General features: G+C 37.8%; 1 protein-coding gene across 7 annotated transcripts in view; it reads right to left on the minus strand.

The window, feature by feature from the left end:
- Positions 1–21,179, minus strand: part of CAST (calpastatin) — a 98,490-nt gene that overhangs the window by 25,629 nt on the left and 51,682 nt on the right. For 5 of the 7 annotated variants that reach the window (XM_042448318.1, XM_042448319.1, XM_042448320.1 and 2 more), the window contains 13 exons: positions 20,892–20,951; positions 14,184–14,249; positions 13,188–13,238; positions 12,420–12,476; positions 12,213–12,326; positions 10,607–10,702; positions 10,463–10,525; positions 9,471–9,569; positions 6,008–6,091; positions 5,872–5,925; positions 4,607–4,705; positions 4,387–4,485; positions 650–748 (listed from right to left, as the gene is read on the minus strand). In XM_042448318.1, coding sequence (XP_042304252.1) covers positions 650–748; positions 4,387–4,485; positions 4,607–4,705; positions 5,872–5,925; positions 6,008–6,091; positions 9,471–9,569; positions 10,463–10,525; positions 10,607–10,702; positions 12,213–12,326; positions 12,420–12,476; positions 13,188–13,238; positions 14,184–14,249; positions 20,892–20,951 — 1,041 coding nt within the window. The remainder of the gene's footprint in view (positions 1–649; positions 749–4,386; positions 4,486–4,606; positions 4,706–5,871; positions 5,926–6,007; positions 6,092–9,470; positions 9,570–10,462; positions 10,526–10,606; positions 10,703–12,212; positions 12,327–12,419; positions 12,477–13,187; positions 13,239–14,183; positions 14,250–20,891; positions 20,952–21,179) is intronic. The other 2 variants (XM_042448317.1, XM_042448322.1) reach the window with 2 other exon arrangements.

Genomic DNA, 21,179 nt, shown 5'->3' on the forward strand with positions numbered 1-21,179 from the left:
GTAGTGGAATAATAGCACTATAAAAGTGTAGTGTGATATTGACCTTATTCAGTTTTTACATCAATTGCCTTAAATAGTAAGAAGAAATCCTCTTTTTTGGGAAGAGTATGCACTTAAAAAAAACTCTTTAAATTTGAAAAAAAAAATAAAGACCAAAATGTCAAAAGAAATTGGATGAATTCTTTTCAGATATTTTCCTCTTGTTTTTGCTAACACATCCTATTGAAACCATCTTGTTTCTAGACTGGAATTTCTATTGATGCTTGCCAATGTTACACACATTTGAATTTATAAACTTCAGTAGGCACATGCCAAGCCTACTGTTACTTCAAAGCTGGTATAGAAATCAATGGGACTTAAAATGCTTAAACTGTGGAAATGTGCCCAGTTCATTAGTGGCTAATGAAACTGCTTACAACAGTGGAAATGGGGAGTGGGAATTCTCCCTCATCCCTGCCCTCTCCAGATTCCCTGAAAACCTGTCTTCAGAGCACATTTTCAGGTGGCATGGAGGACTGCACAGAGAGAGGATAGGAAGAAAATTCACAATGTTGGGGTGTTGTTACATTTAGGCCTCTGCTAGCACTAGTGGGGGAAAACACACAGAGTATTTGGCAGACTGTTTCATTTTTTTCTGCATAGACAATACCTCTTCAACTTCTACAATAGAACTAAGATCAATTTCAGGTTCTGGTTCTGGCATTCCAAGGGTATCCACAAGTGCATCCAAGGCAGCAGTGTCACCAATCTGCAATATAATAATAATAGGATTATGCATTTTAAAATTGAAGATACTTCATCATACCTGCAAGCATATTGAAATTATTAGGACTGCAACTGTGGGATTAAATTGACAGATTTCTCTCCAATGACAGTAATTGGCACACACTGTGATCAAGGGAAGGTAGATTAAAAAAAACTGCAGTAAAAGTAAACATCTAAATAGCCTAAAGACATCAGATCCCGTCTGACTTTGGAAGCTAAGCAGGGTCACTTCTGCTTAGTACTTGGATAGGAGATCACCAACAAATACTGGGTGCTGTAGGCAATATTTTAGAGGATTGTTGTTTTATGCCTCTAAGCCATTTTTGATTTATAGCGACTCTAAGGTGCTATCATAGAGGGGTTTTTTTAAACAAAGGGGGGCTTGCTATTGTCATCCTCTGAGGCTGAGAGAATGTGATTTGCCTAAGGTCACCCAGTGAATTTTTATGCTCAAGCAGGGTATTGAACCCTGATCTCCAGATTTGTAGCCCAACACTCAAACCCTTATACCATGCTGGCTGGTAAAACCACCTCTAGAGTTTTCTTTACTTACGAAAGTCCTATGAAATTCATGGGGTGGCCACAAGCCGACAGATGACTTGAAGGCTTATACAGACCCCAAAGTGGATAAATTCCGCATTTATTTTGCCAATAATATATGAAGCTGGCATGAGCAACATATCTTGGTCATGTCCTGATTTTTTGTAGTTAGGACTAAATTCCAAGGAAACTACTGGGGTGAAGGCTTTAATAATGCTTATTCTAAGACCCAGTAGCTGTGGACTCATTAAAGTAAAGTAATTTGCACATAATGCAAAGACAAGGGAGGGGCATTTGCAGTTCTCTTAATGTTACTGGACTGTAACTCCCATCAACCCCAGTGAACATAGCCAAAGATAAGGGATGGTGATAGTGAAGTGCAACATCACCTTTTGCAGACCCTTCTCCATAACAACAATGAATTCCCATTTATTTTAAGATAATGAGTGTCACTATAAACTACCTTCAGATGAATAAATGAATGATATGTTACTTCCATACACCTAATATTCTTCAATATTAAGGCTATATAAGGTAAGTAAGACATAAAAATGTATTCTTATGCTCTACCACCCATAATTTCAGTAGGCAATAGTATGAGTGATGGTACAATGGAACTTAACAAGTGAGAACACAGAGGCCACAGGCCAACACAAACTTTCACATAATGAAAGCAAGCAAGTTTTTATTTTGTCAGATACCAAGGAAATGAAATCACATCCTGACTTAAACAGTCAAACAAGCAGATCTGTTAAAAACAATCCCAACAATCACATCTAATTAACAAGCTTCCTAGGGCTATCTGAAGATGTATCTTGAATACAGAGGGTATTTTAAATTAAGGCTCAACTCTTTTAGATATTCATTACAGATTACAGAATCATACAAGGAAATCCTTTAATCTTTACTGGATACAAAATTTCATGATTATATCAAAACTGAAGTTATTTTGAAATGAACCGTTAGGTAATCTTTTTTTTTTTAATTAACCTACAATTACCTCTTATCTATAAGAATGTGTACACTATACATGCCTAGTCTCTTATACCACCAAAAGTTTAAAACCATTTGGGCCATTTGGCAAGGAGGATATTGAAATAAAAAACCAGAAAAAGGAATGCATTTTCTTCAATGAATATAGCTTCCTTCAGTGGGCTGCACCCCAATCCTCCCAGGCTTACAGATACAGTATTTTAAACAACCAAAATAGTTTAAACCAACACTTTTCAACCTTTATTCTTTTGGATTTCATTTCTCAAAAGCCTTGAACAGTGGTCATTCTGGCCAGGGCTTCTGACAGTTGATGGTCAAAACATCTGAAGGTTCAAAGGTTAAAATAATAATAAGAATAATAACTGTTGCTGTTGTTTTTAACAGTTTTATTTAAAAATAAACCAGAGCTGTATCAAAACATTGTGGGAAAGTGAACTAAATATAACAATTCCAGAATCAGACTGGTGTGCTATTTGGTCATCTTATGTGTTGAAGTCAAGATCAGCTTTAACCAGAGAGAACTTTCTAAAGCTAGTACATAAATGGTATCTGACCCCTGTTAGGAAATCACAGATAATAAAATCTATATCACCTTTATGTTGGAGAGGTTGTCCAGTCTTAGGGACTTATATCCATATGTGGTTATACTGTTCCAAAATTACCCACTTCTGGCATGATGTGATCAACCAAACTGCTTCCATTACAAAACAAAAAATATTTTTTTGCCCAGCTCTTATGTTACTTTCAATATACACAAAAGGTAATAAATCTTTAAAAAACAGAAAGTTGATATCTTTTTTGCTGACAGCAGCTCATCTAGAAGTGGCTAATAATTGGAAAACAGGTCTTGTATCCCTGGATAGGTGGTGGAAAAGAGTTTGGGATCAATGGCTTATGGAGAAATTAACATATAATATGAAATATAACTCAAAACAACAAAATCAAAGACCTGTTCAGGAAAAATGGTCTCCTCTTATAGATTACATTAATACAAATTTTACATCCATTTATCCTCCATCTAGCCACTGTTCTTTATGGTCAGATTTATTTTAAATGAATTGGATTGTGTAAAATTTTAATAAGCAAAGTTTTTAATGAGATGAAACTTTTTAAATAACATTGTTTTATGATTGCAAGATTTTGTATTTTGTATTATGAATAAAGTATTTTAAATACATGAATAATAAAAAAAACCCAAATCAAGCGGCAAACAAAACAAAACAGAGCATTAAACAGTGGCTCTCTGGGTATTGTTTGAGCATATATTAAATAAACAGTTAAGTATTTTTGACCATGTATCATTTACGTCAATTTGAATTTTGTCTGAGAAACAGTTTTCTGACACCTAATGAACGTGTAGAAAGCCAGAGTGGTGTAGTGGTTTGAATGTTGGACAGGGTTTGAATCTCAGGTCAGCTATGTAAATCCACTGGGTGACCTTGGGCAAGTCAAAAACTCTCAGCCTCAGGGAAGGTAATTGCAAAGCACCTCTGAAGAAACTTGTCAAGAAAAGCCCAGGCTTTTCTTGACAACTGCAACAGGTTAACTGCAAAACCTTAGGGTTGCCATAAGTTGGAAACGACTTGAGGGCACACAACAACAACGAATATGTACATTGCCTGATGTTTAATGATGAAAAATAAGCTATACAACAGCTTTTGTTATTTGCTGTGGTGGGAAGGAGTTTGTTGCTGAATGTTTTAATGACTTATAGTCAAACAGTAAAAATACTACTAGTAGTGGCAATAGAAACAGAAACAGCTAAGATTGTATAGGAACCCCTATAAGGTCTTTCCACATTCACTCTTTCTTTATACATAGCTTTGTAATACCCTTTCAGGTTATAAGGTTATGAAAAGAATTCAGGAACATAGGCATGTTAGTCTCAAATCATCTTGCAACACCTTTGAAACTAACTGTGTGAAAAAAGTTGCAGCATGAGCTTTCATAGACTTGGTCATGCTACAACTTCTTTCACACTGTAAGTCTCAGAGGTGCTGCAAGATCCCTTTGCATACAGGTCATGAAAAGGTCTACATGTGTCTCTTCTGAAAAGTTAAGATTATTTAATATACAAGAGGGTTATACCTCTTCCAGTTTTGGCTTCTTCTCTTTAGGAGAAGCTGGACTGCTCACTAAACTGGCAGACTCAGGTAATAAAAGATCACCTTCTTCTGCAGGCTTCTTCTATAACATAAAAAAAATTTCAAATTAATGAAGACATCACTATTAAAAACAGCTAAACATATTCTTCCAGGTTTAGATTTTTTTGTTATGCATTAAATTAAAAAGGTTGCAAAATCAGTACCTTTTTTGGCATGACATTTTTCTCTTCAGGAGGTGATACAGCACTGCAAGTAAAATCAGATGACAGAGCATCTGCAAGGTCATCATCTGTCATCGTTGGCTAAATGAAAACACAAACTGGGTTATACTTATACTATTTATCAGACAGCAGTTTACAACTCGTGGGCATTGAACATAGATTCAGAGATATATATAGGGCTGATAAATCCTGATCTGGAAATATGAGTTGTTCCTTCAAGAAATGTGGAACCAGTAAATAATATGGGGAAAATCAGTCCCCTTCTCAAAGTTACAGTGACTCATTTATCTGGTCCTCCACTGTCACTAATTGTGAAACAGCACTAGAAATGGGAGGAATTACAGACCATGGTAATATTCTGTGGTTGTTAATACAGGTGGCATCTGAACTATTGTGGCAGGATGTTTGTTTGTTTTACTCAAAATTATTTGCTGAGGAGACTGGCTTGCTAAAATAAAATATGAAATTTCAATAACTCTTTCCTAGAAAAACTACTACAATATTCTTCTGTGTTCTTCTAGAAACTATCAAGCCACCACAGTTTTGGGGGGGAAATATATAAACATTATGCTTTAATAAGCTAAAACAGTCGGGTTTCCACACTATACTGTCTGACATGTCAAACACTTATTCCAAATAGAAGTATTGCCTTCTAGGATCCATATTTTCTTAGCTCTTGTGATTCTAGTCAGGATAATTTTGTGAAAGCAGTAGATATCTTTTTGAAATCAATGGCAGAATTATAATCAGTTCTGGATTATATATTCAGATGGCTCCTATGACCCTCCACATCAGACACGGAGAAAATATGGTCTTCAGTCAATAATGCAGCAATCACTAAACACAATATAAAATGTAGGTGTGTACACATCTTTGTTGTATGACATCTATATCAACTCTCTAGAGTTTCCACCCACTAATATCAATTGAAGCTGAGTGAAGACAAGTCATTTTGGTATTAACTACACATATTCTAGAGCTGTGAACCAAATCCTATTTAAGCCTGGGCTGTTGCAGTTAAGCCAACTGAATCATAAATATCATCACACCCATGAGTATTTAAGTGCAAAAAATATATATAGTGATCCAGACTACACTAATCACAGATGATGGATTTCAATGGAAATAAAACATGGTCACTTTAATCTAGATTACACTGACTGCAATATAAAGCAACAGAATCATGTAAAAAAGTCCTTTAAAACTTTTTCCGTTTTTACATTTTCTGATAAATAAGCTTTCTATACCTGAGATTCTTCTGCTGTTGCTGGTGAGGGAACTACTCTGTCATCTCCTTTACTCTGAAAAACAAAATTACTTAATGATGAGTGCCAATATACAGCAGAGAAAAATGTAAGGTATACTTTGTGCCCTCTGTCTTACCTCCAATAGTTTTCTGTATTCTGGAGGGATGGTGCTCTCTCGTTTTCCCAATTCTTCTATATATAAGGAAGATAATGGGCCCTCCTGCATCAAATAAAATGTTGTCTTTATTCTTGAAATCAGTAACTAGAGTCATCCCTTCTGATTCGTAGGGGATCTGTTCCAGACTTCCCCCCTGCAAATTGGTAGAATCGCCAATACTGGAGCCCCATTGTAATCAATGGGGATATGCTCCCGCATGCAGAATGGTGCACACGCCATTATGTCCCTCCCAGCTTGCTGTCCATGAAAGACTGGGGGACGCGAATGGCAAGACTGCAAATCAGGAGGGACAATTGTAATTTATAAATGGTTACAAGTTGTTTATGTAAGATCACAGTTTACTAAGGAGAATTCAATGTGAATTAACCCTCATTTAAGCATAACATTCTCTCTCTCTCTCTCTCTCTGTGTGTGTGTGTGTGTGTGTGTGTGTGTGTGTGTGTTGATGACAATTCCATGAACGTCACAGGATTTACAGGATTCTGGTTAAGATAATTTTATGAGAACAGAAGACATTATATTTAATCTTTATTTTTTCATAATGTACCCCAACATTTTGAGCAACTGGACCACAGTTTAGAATGGATAATTACAAAATGAACCTGCACACTTATTCTTCCTCCTGCTTTGTGTGCAAGAGGAAGGGACAAAAAAATCTACTTTTACTTAATGTGAGTTTCCCATTGTGTCTACCAAGTAACTATAGTCTGTTTCTATCCCTGTGTTTGGTTTTAAAATATCAAACTTAAAAAGTGTATTTGCCTTTAAAGTGCTAATTGTTTTAAAAATGTAAGAGTGCTGTAATGCTAATGGAAGCCTCTCATCTTAAACTGTTCCTTGAGTTGGGAAGAAATTCCCCATTTATATCAGTGAAAGATTTCTTCCCAAAGCAAACAGAATGGAACTTTCTCAGGGTCACAGCAGAGAAGAAAATATTTCCCCAACAAGCTCATCTAAAATAAATATAGTTATCAAGGACCTTCTTTCTGAGCTTATTTGCCAGTTTTTAAAAAAAATCTGCATGTTAAAATTTATGCATTTCTCTTCAACTCCTATGTTGTTCGATCACAACTCTGGCTACAATAAGCTACACTTCTCAGTTTGTAAGTAGCTGAGAAGTGTAGTTTGGTCTAACTTAAAAATGGAAATGTGTGCAGTCTTCCTCTCCTCTCCTCTTAGTCACAGAGGAGATTTGAAGAAGTGTGAATGCAATACAGGTTCATTCAAGCCATTATTCCAAACTACAGTTTAAAATTTAAATTTAAGATTACTGTCCCTCTCCTAGTTCTTCAGAGTTCCATTATCTTTATCGTCCTCATAAATGTAGCTTGAAGACTTGATTGTCACTTGACCTCTCTTGTTTTCTACATTCTAAATTTATAAAAGCATGTAATCACACATGTGACAGTATCATAACGGTATGTACAAGCCCTTCAGTAACTTAAGAAGCAATTGCACTCAATTCCAGACCTTTTTACCTCCTTGGGGTAGGGGTAAGGGAAAAAATGAAAATGTGAATCAAGAAAATGATCAATATAGGGCAGCAAATAGTCAAAAAAGAAGAGGTGGAACTAGGTCTATATATAGCCTAGTATAAAGACAGACTGGACATCTCAGAACATACTGTCGGTGGCAGTATTTCTATGTGAAACACTGATCTTTTCAGCACTATGGAATCAAGAGTCAAGGAGTCAGAAGCAGTTTTGGGTAGTTAAGAGTTGATCGAAATGTGCTGACTGCAACTCTGACTTCACAATAAACATTTGTAATATTAAATGTCTAGTTTGTTACATATATATTTTCATAGGAATTTGGGAAATTTCTTGTTTAGAAGTTTTAAATAAATATACTTCATGTTCTATCAATCTAACTAGCTTGATAATTCACATGGTGGTGATGAAATGCACTATGATACCATTTTACTATAGCAAATTTGTTATTACTCATTAATATACATTTGCCATTTAGGAGTCAGAGTTTGGCTCAGAACTGGACATTAGAAAAATAGAGAAGTGGAAATTGAAGGTTTGGTGTATCAACTCCACAGCCTTTGTTTTTTCCCCCTATCCCATTGGTAAGCTCCCTCTAGGTATGGAATATAGGGAAATGCCACTCCATAAACATGGTTGGGATAGCATACAAATACAAACAATTTAATCTGCCTGTGAATGCAATACAGGTTCATTCAAGCCATTATTCCAAACTACAGTTTAAAATTTAAATTTAAGATTACTGTCCCTCTCCTAGTTCTTCAGAGTTCCATTATCTTTATCGTCCTCATAAATGTAAAATAAATGTAAAATATAAATCACAATTCTATATGCATTTTCTTGGGAGTAAGTCCACTGAATCCAACAGACTTCTGAATTACATTTTTATATCAGGTGACTACATGCATGCAAACATATATGAAGTGATAGATTCTGTCAAGCAAGAAAGGGGTGGTGATGAAAATCCCCCAAAACTGAAGTGGAAAGCATATGCCAGACTCTTTCTGGTCCTTCATCAGGCTTCCATGAGGATTAAATATTAAAAATCCACCTGACCTATATCAAAAGGATTCACAAGACTGAACTGCCTTATGCCCACCAAGGAAAATGGGCACAGGATTGAATTTTCAAAATTATGTTTGTAAATTGACAAGATAATTACAAAGGTAACTCACATTCACTAATAATTTTAAATTCAAACGGGGGTGTGATGTGCAGATGGTGCATGGCCCCAGATTGTCCAGAAGCTGCACCAAGGCTAGCTAACACACCGAAACCCGGCCACAAAAGGCGCGCAAAACCCCCACTCCTTGCCAGTGATCTTCTCTGGACCGCAGCAGCAGCCGGCCTCAGGGTCACACTGTCCACCTGCCATGGTCCTGTGCTGATTGGGGCTGGAGAGGCCTTTGGCCACTCCAAGCTGCTGGTCTGTTTGGCCCCATAATTAAACTATTTAATAGTGTATAGTGTGGTTCATGAGCTTCTTTCAGGTCAGATTGATCTGAGCCCTCATTGTAAATTGAGATTCAAAAGTCTGAATCACCAGCTCTCCATGTTTACCTTGCACTAGGAAATAAAAATGGAGCTGTACTTAAGAGAGCCCTGGTGGTGCAGTGCTTAAATGCCTGTACTGCAGCCACTCACTCACAAACCCCAAAGTTGCAAGTTCAATACCAGCCAAGGGCTCACACTCAACTCAGGCTTGCATCCTTCTGAGATCACTAAAATGAGTACCCATCTTGCTGGGGGCAATTAGCTTAGACATTTTAAACCACTTAGTGAGTGCTTAAGTGCACTGATAAGCGGTATACAAATGTACTTACTACTGCTATTGCTACTGATAGACAAAAACAGTCACTGCCACGGACAAACAATTTCACAAACGCAAGCTTAATAAATAAGGACCCATAATTTTGACAGAGATCCCATACCGAAACTTGTGGTCCAGTATAAGCAGGAGCAGGTGGTTCATTTTCTTCAGGCCCCCCAAGTGTATCTATTAAGTCATCCAAGGCAGTATCTAAATCAGACTAGAAAAATATGGTTAAATTTTATAAGATGTAGACAACATGTAGATACTTTTTTTTAAAAAAAATTGCTATTTATCCAAATTCCACTCTGAGGAGCTAATTTTTTCAACATAGTCCAAACTTCTGAGCTGAGAAGGCTGAAAAACTTTTTAAGTTCACAAGCTCTCCAATAAATGATACTCTTGTCCAAATTATTTCACCAGAAGAGATCTCTCCCTATTGCTTCACCACATTTAAGAAAGTGGCAGACATCCTCAGCTCAAAATATAAACAGTCATCTGGCCCAATGCTTCTAAAATGTTTACTCTGTATGCCACTTCTGAATGTCAACACTAGTCCCTCAAATTTTTGTTGGAGAAAAAAGAGCAGATGATAAATAGATACTGTTTTCCCCGAAGCACACCTGAGACCTGTGAAACTGTAAGGAACACACAACCCTCTCAGGATGAATGTTTTTAGACTAGTTAATTACCCTTGTCAAGAAAAATTGATCTGATTCCATTGCAAACTAATATTAAATTAAGATCAAAAATTAAAGGACATTTATTCTTCTTTTAGCCAGAGTTACTCATAGGTTTGAGTAACCCTGACCGAAGGCAAGACAAATACAGGAAGAAAAAGATAGCAAAAGGTTAATAGGGAGCTGGGCTACAAAGGTTTTAGCTATTGGAGGATGATTCTTTCATAAAAAAATCATGTAATATAAAGCAAATTTAACCAATAGTAGCAGTCAATCGTCATTATCATCATTGTCAAGGAAGAGGAGTAGGAGAAAGGAACAGGAGATTTACCTATGCTGATAGTTACCTATAAATGTTTTTTAAAAATGACTGTTTTTATAGCATACTGTGCTGTATTTTACATATTTAGATAGCAAATAAAACACTGCTTACCTTTTCAGCTGGTTTACTGTCTGAAGCAGCAGGAGTTGTGGCTGCCAATTTATTTTCTTTAATCTGAAAATAAAGAATGCATTTTCTAGACTTGACATATTATTACTGGTGCACCTGACAAATATCAAATGCCACTAAACTCACCTCCAAAGATGCAGCTGTGACAACAGGAGCTGTAACTCCTACACCTGTGCTAGCAACAGCTGCTTTGCCAGCCAATGGTTTCTTGTCAGTTTTAACCTGAAGTGAAGAAAAAACTGAAAATCAGGCCCATAATTAATTTTGCCAGTAATATTGCCAGCTGGCTTGCTGCCTGATGTTCTCATGGAAATCATTTTGCATTGAGGACAAAAGTTAGCTTTGCCCTGGAGCAAACAATGCATGCCTCCAAAGTAGCCAGAACCTACGCCAAAGCTAGATTGGAGCAAAAAGGAGCTGGAAAAATGTGACTCCTGACTGGTGACAATCCGCCTCAAGTCTGTGGCCCACCTTGGTAACAGGTCATGTGGTCAGTGGGGTTCAGACCCACTTTTTTAATTATGGATTTTATTATACAAAAAAAAAAACATGTTACACAAATTATACACATAAAAATTGCTCTTTCCCACCCATCTGCTCTAGCCCTCCACAAAATGTTTTATACCAATTTAATTTCTATACACATGTGCTCCATATCACAGTAAAGCTATTCAACTCCTTGGAGTTGCTTCTCTATGTTATACCAAAAAATATTACCTGAGGACTACCAAATAATCACAAGGGGGTTTATTAAACAGATAGGGATTTCCTGCATGCAAACTCTCCTCTCTCTCCTTCTCTCATTCAGACCAACCACGTGATTTAGGTCATTTCCCATTTGGGACTAACAGACATTCTCTCTAAAGATTTTCCACTGAACTGCTTGCTTTCCATCCTCTCTCAACTTTCTTTGGAAAGATGGTGAGATAAAGACTTTTTTGTCTACCTGAACTATTCACTAGCTAGAGCAGGATGTAGGTTGTATGTATATATACATTGAATCCATTAGTAAACTTTTATTTGAACTACAAGCTACTTGTGTTGTTTTTGGAGTCAGTCTCAGTTCTTAGTGAAGCATAGTTAGTCAAGAGCACATTTCTGATCATTTAAAGCTAGACCCTAACAGGCTTGGCTTTGGTATTTTTTATATTTAAATATTTTTGTTTTCCTTACCAAAGGCTAAAGCCTTAGGAAACTTAAATCACCCTACATTTTTAGCTGGTAGTTGACTTTTGAGCACAATCAATTAGAAATCTCACTTCATTTTACTCTAACTGGATCACATTAATATTGGCAAGGAATTATATTAAAGTTCTGTAAGCACTTACACAGAGTGGAATCATAGCCTTGTACGTTTACATATTACAGTAGTGCACATTATGACTGTTCCCCAAAAGCTGTGGCATAATGAATGTGTTAGACTTTATTAAAATGTTACAAGACTGTTGTTTTTACTGCAACAGACTAACACATAGCTGTCCCTCTGAAAATTTGTTACAGTACAACAAACCAATTTATTATTAGCAAAAAGTATGCTCTCGTCTCTTGAAAAATGGAGGCCAAAAAAGACAAGTCACTTGTATGGATACAATGATATTGTATTCCCGCACTGACTGGATTAAAACTGTATTTCACTAATTTTTGTCTCCCACAACTTTTGAGATTAGCTCTATACACTACACACAGAAGTACTACTCAAGTGCTTTCTTCAGAACTTCCCCTTTTGCCTTACCTTTGCTTCTTCTCTTGATGTCAGCTTTACTGATGTCCCATCAGTTTGTGTAGGTTTTCCAGTACTCTGTAGTTTAGGTTGTGTTATCACAGAAGGTTTGCTAGGGCTTTTTGCCTGCACAAATAATTTTTGTTTGTTTATTATTAACATCATTAAACATATATGTGTAAAAATGAATTATAGTACTATAATAAGTAAATAAATTACCCCTCCTGGGTCTTTTTGCTTCTCTTCAGATGGATGTTTAGTCAGAGAATCATCTGACTGTGTGTATATAGACAGAAATATAAGAATTAAACATAAACGTACCTTACTAGTCTTTCATGCAGAACAATCTAATCTGCAAGATCCACCAAGTACCAATCAGCACAGTTGTCACTTTGAGAGTTAACACCATCCAAATGCAAAAAAGTTGCATTTGTATACCATGGCTATTGCTTTCCACCAATGCATAAGAATTAGGAATGTTCAACTAAGCAAATGCCTCTGTTCAAAATCAAAGCACATTTCCCAGCTGAGGGGGACACAATCCCTATTAGACTGTCAACTGGGGTTTTACTGATTTGGACCCCACCTCCTTTCCATCTGTTAAGCCTTCCACCTTTCTTCAAAAGTGACAATAATTTATGCGACTATTTGCCATGACTCCAGGGCAAGAAATGAGAAAACTGCTACTGTACTATCTATCTTACATCTGTGAATAACTCTGTGTATTTCTTTTCCTGTTCATAAGCAGAGTGGCCATGCTGGAAGCTGTAGTACACAAAAGTAACATTTTGAAGATACTCCCAGTATCATGGGTCCTGTAATTTAACCCATGACAAGGCACATACACTGTTTGCATCATTTGCTGCCTTGCTGAACAGGAGGCTGGCCACCTGATGGCTTTAGGGAGCCCCGGAGGAACCACACTTTAGTCACCCTTGCAATAGGCACAATTAACTCACATTCAGAATAAAAACTGTGCTACATTACCTTGACTAACTGAACTGCTTTTTCAGGTTCTGTCTTAGATTTCTGTGTTGCCTGTAATATGAAAAATGTTTGAATTATTAAACTAAAGAAATTACAAAGATTCCCTTAAAATGAAAAAAAAAAGGCTTTTTAAACAGGAATTGTAATCTTTCGATGACACTAAGGATGCTAAAAGTCACAATTCCAATCGCTTGCTTAACATGATACACAGCCAAGACTGCTCACTGACAGAAGAGAGCAAAATGAAAGAAAGCAAAGCACAAAACAAAGTGACATCAGAGATGTTGAAAGAAAAATGCTAAGGTGATACTGAAGAAGACAATTTAGATAGAATTGAGAGGGGGGGGGAGAGAGAGAGGTGTTTCCAATCTGAAAATGGGACATATGTCAGCTCAGAAGACCTCAAGGGCAGCTTTATCTCATCACAACAATGGAGCATTTGGTTCAGAACTCTTATGAAAAATTTCTCAATTCAACTAAAGTTCTGCATATTTCCCCACTCTTGATTAGCCAATCACTTTCAAAATTGAGTAAAAGCATTTCTCTGGCACAAACACACAAAAATTGAGCAAAAACAAGCACACACACAACACCCCAACTTGTTTTAAAAGTACAAAAGACTTCAAACTTTAAGTAAGAACATGAAATCCTAGTTTTCTTCTTCTCTTTTAAACTTGAGAAGTCTCTCATATTGTGGATTCCATATGCTTCCCAATGGTGATGTTCCACCAAAACACATATTTGACCAGGATATTTTTATCTAACCATCTGAACAATCAGTTATGTCAAAGATGATAAAGATAAAAATGTATTTGGGTGGGTTTTTTCATGGTGTACTAGCCCTTTGGGAAAAGATTGCATGTGTGATTTCACAAAAATACAGACAGACATAAACTGCAGCTTATTAGTTCAGCACTAATGAATGAGCACATGCTGCTGGTGTGACTGCTGTTATTATCAAACAAAAGACACACAGAAACCAACACCTGTTATCACCTGCTTCTTGTTTCTTTTCCTTTTGTGGGATTCTGATCCACTGGTCTTTGGCTGGCTTGGAGAAGCCTAGTAATGGGATTACAAACTCAAGGTTTCTTAAAGAAATTGCTTAAAGAATGTTAAAGCAATTTGTGTGCAAAACTAGAGCAGGGAGTTCTTAAAGCACAGAGCATTAACATGCCAAAAAACTTATAAAAGATGTATTTTATTGTACTAAATGACAAACTTAAACTCAGTAATAGTAAGACTTGATATAAAGCCTTCCCTTATTACCAACAAAGGTTCTCCCTTCAGGAGTTATTTACATGTTATACTGTACAGACTACTGAACACATGTCTGAGTACTGTATGCTTTCATGTTTTCCCAAGAGATTTACTTGGATTTGCTTTTTTAAAAGGCTAGACAACATTGTCCTAGGGGTATACTGAGAGATATGGGATCAAATATGAGCTCTCTCAGAGTTTGCAAAATAAAAGAAACTTAGTATTGGCATACTCATTCCATAATTTCTCATTCCATAATTTCTCCTTTGTAGATACTTTCTGGTGTTTTCTGAAGCCATCTGTTTCAGTGATATGCCACAGGATGCAATATTACCAATATGTACTAAGGACTGTGTCCCAATAAATTTAGTTAGACTTAATTTTGATTGAACTGTTAGAGAAAAGCACTTATGTTTCCTGTTTGCTTTGTACAATGTTGCATGAGTTTGGCATGAAAAGCTAGCCACTGGATCAGGGATGAGGTATCTTTGGCCTTCTAGATGGTTTAAAGCACAGCTCCCACAACCTCTTATCACTGACCATACTGGCTTATCTAAAACATCTGGAAGACCAAAGGTACTGAATGGACAGTGTCAAAATGTGGCATTTTTCTGAAGAGGAAGGCAGAGAGACATTTATTTCATTATTTACTTTGTCCTGTAGGCTGCGAAAGAAGCACAGATGGGATTATTTTTCCAACTTTTTCCAGTGTGATTAAGATGAGTAAGGGATGTTTGGATTTAGGTATGTGTGTGTTGCTTTGCGACTATCGACACAACCTTTTCTGACCCATGGGGTAAAGACAGAATGTAGACACTACACACTTTGGAACGTTACTCAAAAAATCATTAGTACTGATGTTATGGTTTTTGGAAACCCACTGATACGGATTATATTACTCCTTATGGGGAGGGAGTGTTGCTAATTCCCTTAATTTTCATACAAAGTGTCTGGTTCGGCCATGCTTCTCTAATTTTTACATTAAAACAAGGGTCCCATATATCTCCAATCACACTTTCTTCCTAGAATGGAGAACAACTTGACAACCATGACACAGCACTGCTCTCAAGCCAATTTTAATTAATTAATTAATATCTCACCTGATCCAAGTCAATTCAGGAAGCATGGATGAAAGTACTCCAGAAAATATGCTTAGCTGTCACTTTCTGGCATGGCTTAAGAGCGATGCAACATCATATTGCTATATATCAAGGCTTAACAACTATGAGGGGCTAGGGGGCCACATTAGCCTCCTAGGAGACCATATCCTTTCACCACAGCCCCCTCTCCCCCCACACACAAAAGGCTGTCAGAGTTTTTTCACTATGTTTGTAGGTCCTTCTAGGCCACTTATGAAATGACCTGAAGTAACTGCAGTTATTTTTTAAAAAGTCCTTTCCTGAGGCCCCACCCCTGAGGGGGGGGCAGCTAAAAACATGGCAAAATGCCCCATGCCCAATAGAGGGCATTTGACACCCCTAGGAGCCCCTGAGTGTCACACCAATGATCATGGGGGGAGGGGGGGCACATGCACCCTGTGGATGGCAGTTTATGTATCCCATCCACTCCTCCTGCACTACATTCTTGGATGAAAGAAAAGCAGGTAACCATCGGAGAAACAACAACATACCGAGTTTGCCACTGCTGTAATGATACAGGAGTCTTATTTTCAAATAAAAATTAAGGGGCTGTACAGATGCCCCAAATTGGTGCCACAGCAGCTGCCTGCAGCAGCACCGATCCGCTCCCTGTAGGGAGCAAAAAGAAGCCGCTCTAAGCAGCTTCCTGGAAGGAGCATCATAAGCGCCACTGCATGGCGTCATGACGCCTTTTCCGCACTGCGCTGTTTGGGTGCTGCGCATGACATGCATTATTATGGCACGTGCTGTGTGGATGGGCAAATGCCAAGATGGCACCCAGGTGGCGCGGTGAGAGCTTGGAGCGTGTGGGTGCTCAGCCATGACCATGTGTACAGGCAGGCACAAAGTGCCAGTCTGTACAGCCCCTGGGTTAATAATAGTTAAGCAGTCCCTCTCCATTCCCCAAAATAATGTGTAATATTAACATGTAAACAGAGCTCATTATACAAACAAATTAATGACTCTGACATTATTCTTTAAAATGACTGCCATTATGCCCTCATTATCTCAGAAGTATTTTCCCTCCAAGTAATTTGTTCCAGATGACAGCTCTACTTGTAAGGAATTATATGCTAGCTCTGAACTCCAAATGTACAAATATTTTCACTAAGATCCAAAGAACTGTTTCAGTAATAGCTAAGGGCTTGAGAATGTCCAGTGGCTTTCCTTTAAATAGCAGACTACAGTACTACACAAAATCAGAAATTCCTCTCCTAAGTGCCCTTGGTGATTTTATGGCATGGAAGTCTGTTGTTGGAGAAACACAAGCCCAAAAGCTTCCTTTGATACACAGAACAAGCTAGTTACCAGTAGGCATTTGCTTTGTTCATAGCTGGAGTGTAAACATCATTCAATTTGTTACAAAATAGTAAAACTGGAAAGGCAGATCAAGATTGCTACAAAAAACTAGAACATTGATCTCACCAGCTTCATTATTTGAGAAACAATAAATAACAGCTTAGTGTACATTATCTTCATAACATTTTTACGTACTTGCAGTAACTGTTTCCATTTTAATGAAAGACCTTTACTGGGATAGGCAGTAAAGTGATGACTAGTACAAGCAGATACGTACTAGCAGCAAATATAACATTACTCCTATCATTGTGCCACCAAGGAAGCATGAGCCATTTAAGCACTTTTTTTTTCATTTTTCATATTGGAAGTACGCCTTCCATTTCTACACCTAAAGCATTCCCTCTTCCTCCAAAGGAGATCAGGAACAGGAAGGTGGGAGCAAGGGGGAGGGAAGATGTTGAGGAGCCATCCCCTTCCTTGCTTGGTTAGTTTAAGGAGATGCTTACCTTTCACCAATGAGCTACATCTAAGCAAGAAAAAAAGTTTCCACTGAATCCCCCAAAGTAAAATTTTAGATAAGAACATTCCTCAAAGGCAGAAAAATCCTTGTCCAATGTGCTGACTAGCTACATCCACACTGCAGAAATAATCCAGGTTGACACCTCTTTAACTGCTATGGCTCAGTGCTATAGAATTCTGAGAATTGAAGAGCTCTCTGACAGTGAAGGCTACAATTCCCAGAATTCCATAGCATTGAATCATAGTGGTTAAAGTGGTGTCAAACTGGATTATTTCTGCAGTACAGATGCAGCGATAGCGGAGTATTAAAACAAGTGAAGAATTTAAAATTGTTACACATATAACCACTCTCTCCTTGGCACAAGTATTTTGGCTGCAGATGGCTTCAGAGCTTGTTGTTGTGCACCTTCAACTCATTTCTGACTTATGGCAACCTTAAGGCAGTCAACCTACCATGGGGATTTTTGGCAAGCTTTTTCAGAGGGGGTTTGCCATTGTCATTCTCTGAGGCTGAGAGAGTGTGACTTGCCCAAAGTCGCCCAGAGGATTTCCATGACCGAGCTGGAATTCGAAATCTGGATTCCAGAGTCACAGTCCAACACTCAAACCACTTAACCATGCTGGCTCTCAGAGTACCCAGAGCTAATTGCATTTGGAGGAATGGCTGGTAAACCTATCCAGGGACAAGGAGAGACAAACTGAAGGCAGTTCTGAATAAATTAAAGACATGCGTGTATGTGCCTTCAAGGTGTCTGTTGATTTATGGTCACTCCATGAGTTTCTTAGGCAAGAATACTCAGAAGTGGTTTTCCCAGGTCCTTCCTCTGAAATATAGCCCACAGCACCAGGTATTCATTTTTGGCATGGTTTCAAATGGTAGGACAGGCTCTCTAGGGTAGGGTGCAAGAGTTGCTCAACAAAGGTGTGAGACTTAGAGGCCCTGATCCCTTCTCCTCCTCAACTTCCGAAACCCTTTCTGTCCTTAACAGGTGAAGAGGGCATTTGGAGCAGCTATTTCTGCCATAGGGAGGAGAAGAGCGGAGAAGTTCACCGGATCATGGGTGTCTGGCAGAGCCCATCCTAAGCTGCTGCCTCTTCTTTACACACCCATCCCATCAGTGCCCCAGTTCTCAAGATAAGATGCTGCTGCAGTCTCACCAGTGTGCCTTCGGGGCATGGCAGCCAAAGGAGAGCCAGCATCTGTGATGGCCCCTGGCAAAGGAGGAAGCCAGGGGCACCTGTTGCTTGGGGCCCCCTTGGAGGCAGAGGAGAAGGAGCCGAGTATGGCTGTATGTGAAACAGTATGTTTCAAATGTACACATATGTTAATAATAATAATAAGTCTTTATTTGTATACCGCTTTTCCGGTGATCAAAGCGGTTTACATGTTGAGTTAAGTACTGAATTTATTTAATTAAAACTGTTCTAATTTTAATGCTTTGATTGAGAGTTCCTGCATGGCAGGGGGTTGGACTGGATGGCCCTTGTGGCCTCTTCCAACTCTACGATTCTATGATTCTATGAATAATATTATTTCCTTATAAACTGTTAAAATATGAATATACATGAATGTGTGAATGGAAATACACACTTAAAATATTTTTATTCATATACAATGTCAAACTGGGGGGGGGGGCGACATCCACATGTAGATGTTCAGAAGGGTAAACATTTTTGAGAAGCACTGCTTTAGGGTATTTTAGGCTAGAGAACAATTCAGAGGAGAGGCCAGGGACTTTGAGAAGATACCCCATCAACAGCACTTGGTCACCTCACAAGCAGGTACGCAAGTCACTGGGTCAGTCTTCTTTACTATGGTGTGCTGTTATTGTATTTCTACATAAATGTTAGTAATTATGTATATGCTTGTATTGTTGTGTGCCTACAAGTAATTTCCGACTTATGGTGACCCTAACATAACCTTATAATGGGGTTTTCTTGACAAGTCAAAGTGGGTTTACCATTGCCATCATCTGAAGCTGAGAATGTGTGACTTGCCCAAGGTCATCCAATGGATTTACATGGCTGAACCAGGATTCAGCCCTTATCCCTAGAGTCATAGTCTAAAGATCAAGCCACTATACATCACCGGCTCTTTGTCTGTATACATTAATTCAAATTAGTTCTCTGTTTTTCGGTGATGCTTGACATCCTTTTTTGTGATGCATCAATAACAACCTTATTAAAAGATAATGAAGAGACTCTCTGAAGACCAGTTTCCACAGCTCCTTTATTCCTCAGTGACTCTCCAACTTCCTATAGAAGGACCTTCTATTAACTACTTCTGCATATGTACATCTCTACTAAAGAGCAGAGCCATTTGAATGTTTCTGGGACACAGTCCATGAAAATCTTTGCTGTTTGCTAAACAGGCTTTTGAATTCAACTAGATTTACCTTAATACATTTGGCTTTTGTATTGGCTTTTGTAGTGCCATTTACAAGATAAGAAGTATGCCAGGTCTATCTAATTGAATCTATAAATAGGGCAAGAACAACTTGTCTATTTATATGACCATCTGAAGACTGACACATGTAAGGAGTATAGGAACAGATCTCTCAGATTTTTGCTGATAATGTACTGAATGAGAAATATATTTATAAGTCATGACAATCCTGTCTTACCAGAAAATTATTCACAGTTTTTTAGGAAGCTTCTTGATTTTAATAAAAACACTCAGCAATGTATAATTTAATATTTCCTAGCTTCATACGCATTGGTCTGGGTCTGCCAGCCTTAATTATGAATGTAATTGGTGAATTAGTATATTTCACAGATACTTGGAGACATTTTAAAATGCTACAAATTAACAAGCAGAATTTCTAAAAATATATCGGTGATGAAGGCACTGCAAGGAACACTCACTGTCTACATTAATTTTCCTTTACTGCACAATATTTATCAATATACATTGCCTACACCAGTGTGCAATTATTTTCCTCATGATGTATATTTCCAGTTTGCTCTGATACTGTAAAACCCAGTAAAAACTGAGTACTTACACTGACACTAGGTGGATTTAGGAAGAAGTGATTTCCTGTCTACACAAGTGATCCCTGCAAACCTTCTATATTTACTCCAGAGGGTTGGAATACCCTCCGGAACAAAATTGCACGTGGAGTAGCGAACTCCAGGAGGTGGAGCGAGGAAGGATGATTTGTTGCAAGTGACAAGTCACATCTTCCTCGATCTACTGGTAAAGCTTCTATCACCAGCCTATGTACACAATGTTTTCGCTGAGTTTGGTCTAATGTGGTTTTTCCAGCTTCAACCACAGTGGCTTTGTTTTTAGGAATTCTCTATGCAATGCAGCCAGCCACTGAATTCCCAGCTTACTTATTAAAAGGAGTCTCTGAGAAATTGAAAGGTTGTGTTCAGATCAAAATTCTGAACATCAACATATATCAGCCTTGTAAGAAACAGTTAGCTTTCAGATAGGTAAATAGGCAAACAGGCCACTGACTTATCTTTATTTCAGAAGACGTACCTTTGTTTCAGAAGCCTTCATAGCAGTGGTTTTTGAGGCAACAGTGGAAGAAGATGAGACCTGCATTGAAGTACAAAAGTGTATCAATTAATTATCCAATAGATATATTAACAGTGATGTTCAAATTATGATGCCTTCATCCCAATAGAACAAAGAAGATACATAGTTGTTTTCCAAAGCTCATTGAAGCCTACTAAATCTGATGAAATCTACTAAATCTGATGAGAATGCAGATTTCTCTCTATCTACAAGCTGCATTTAACACACAGGAATAACTTTATTTAAAAC

Source organism: Sceloporus undulatus, chromosome 2 (genome assembly GCF_019175285.1).
Source record: "Sceloporus undulatus isolate JIND9_A2432 ecotype Alabama chromosome 2, SceUnd_v1.1, whole genome shotgun sequence".
NCBI classification, from domain to species: Eukaryota; Metazoa; Chordata; class Lepidosauria; order Squamata; family Phrynosomatidae; genus Sceloporus; species Sceloporus undulatus.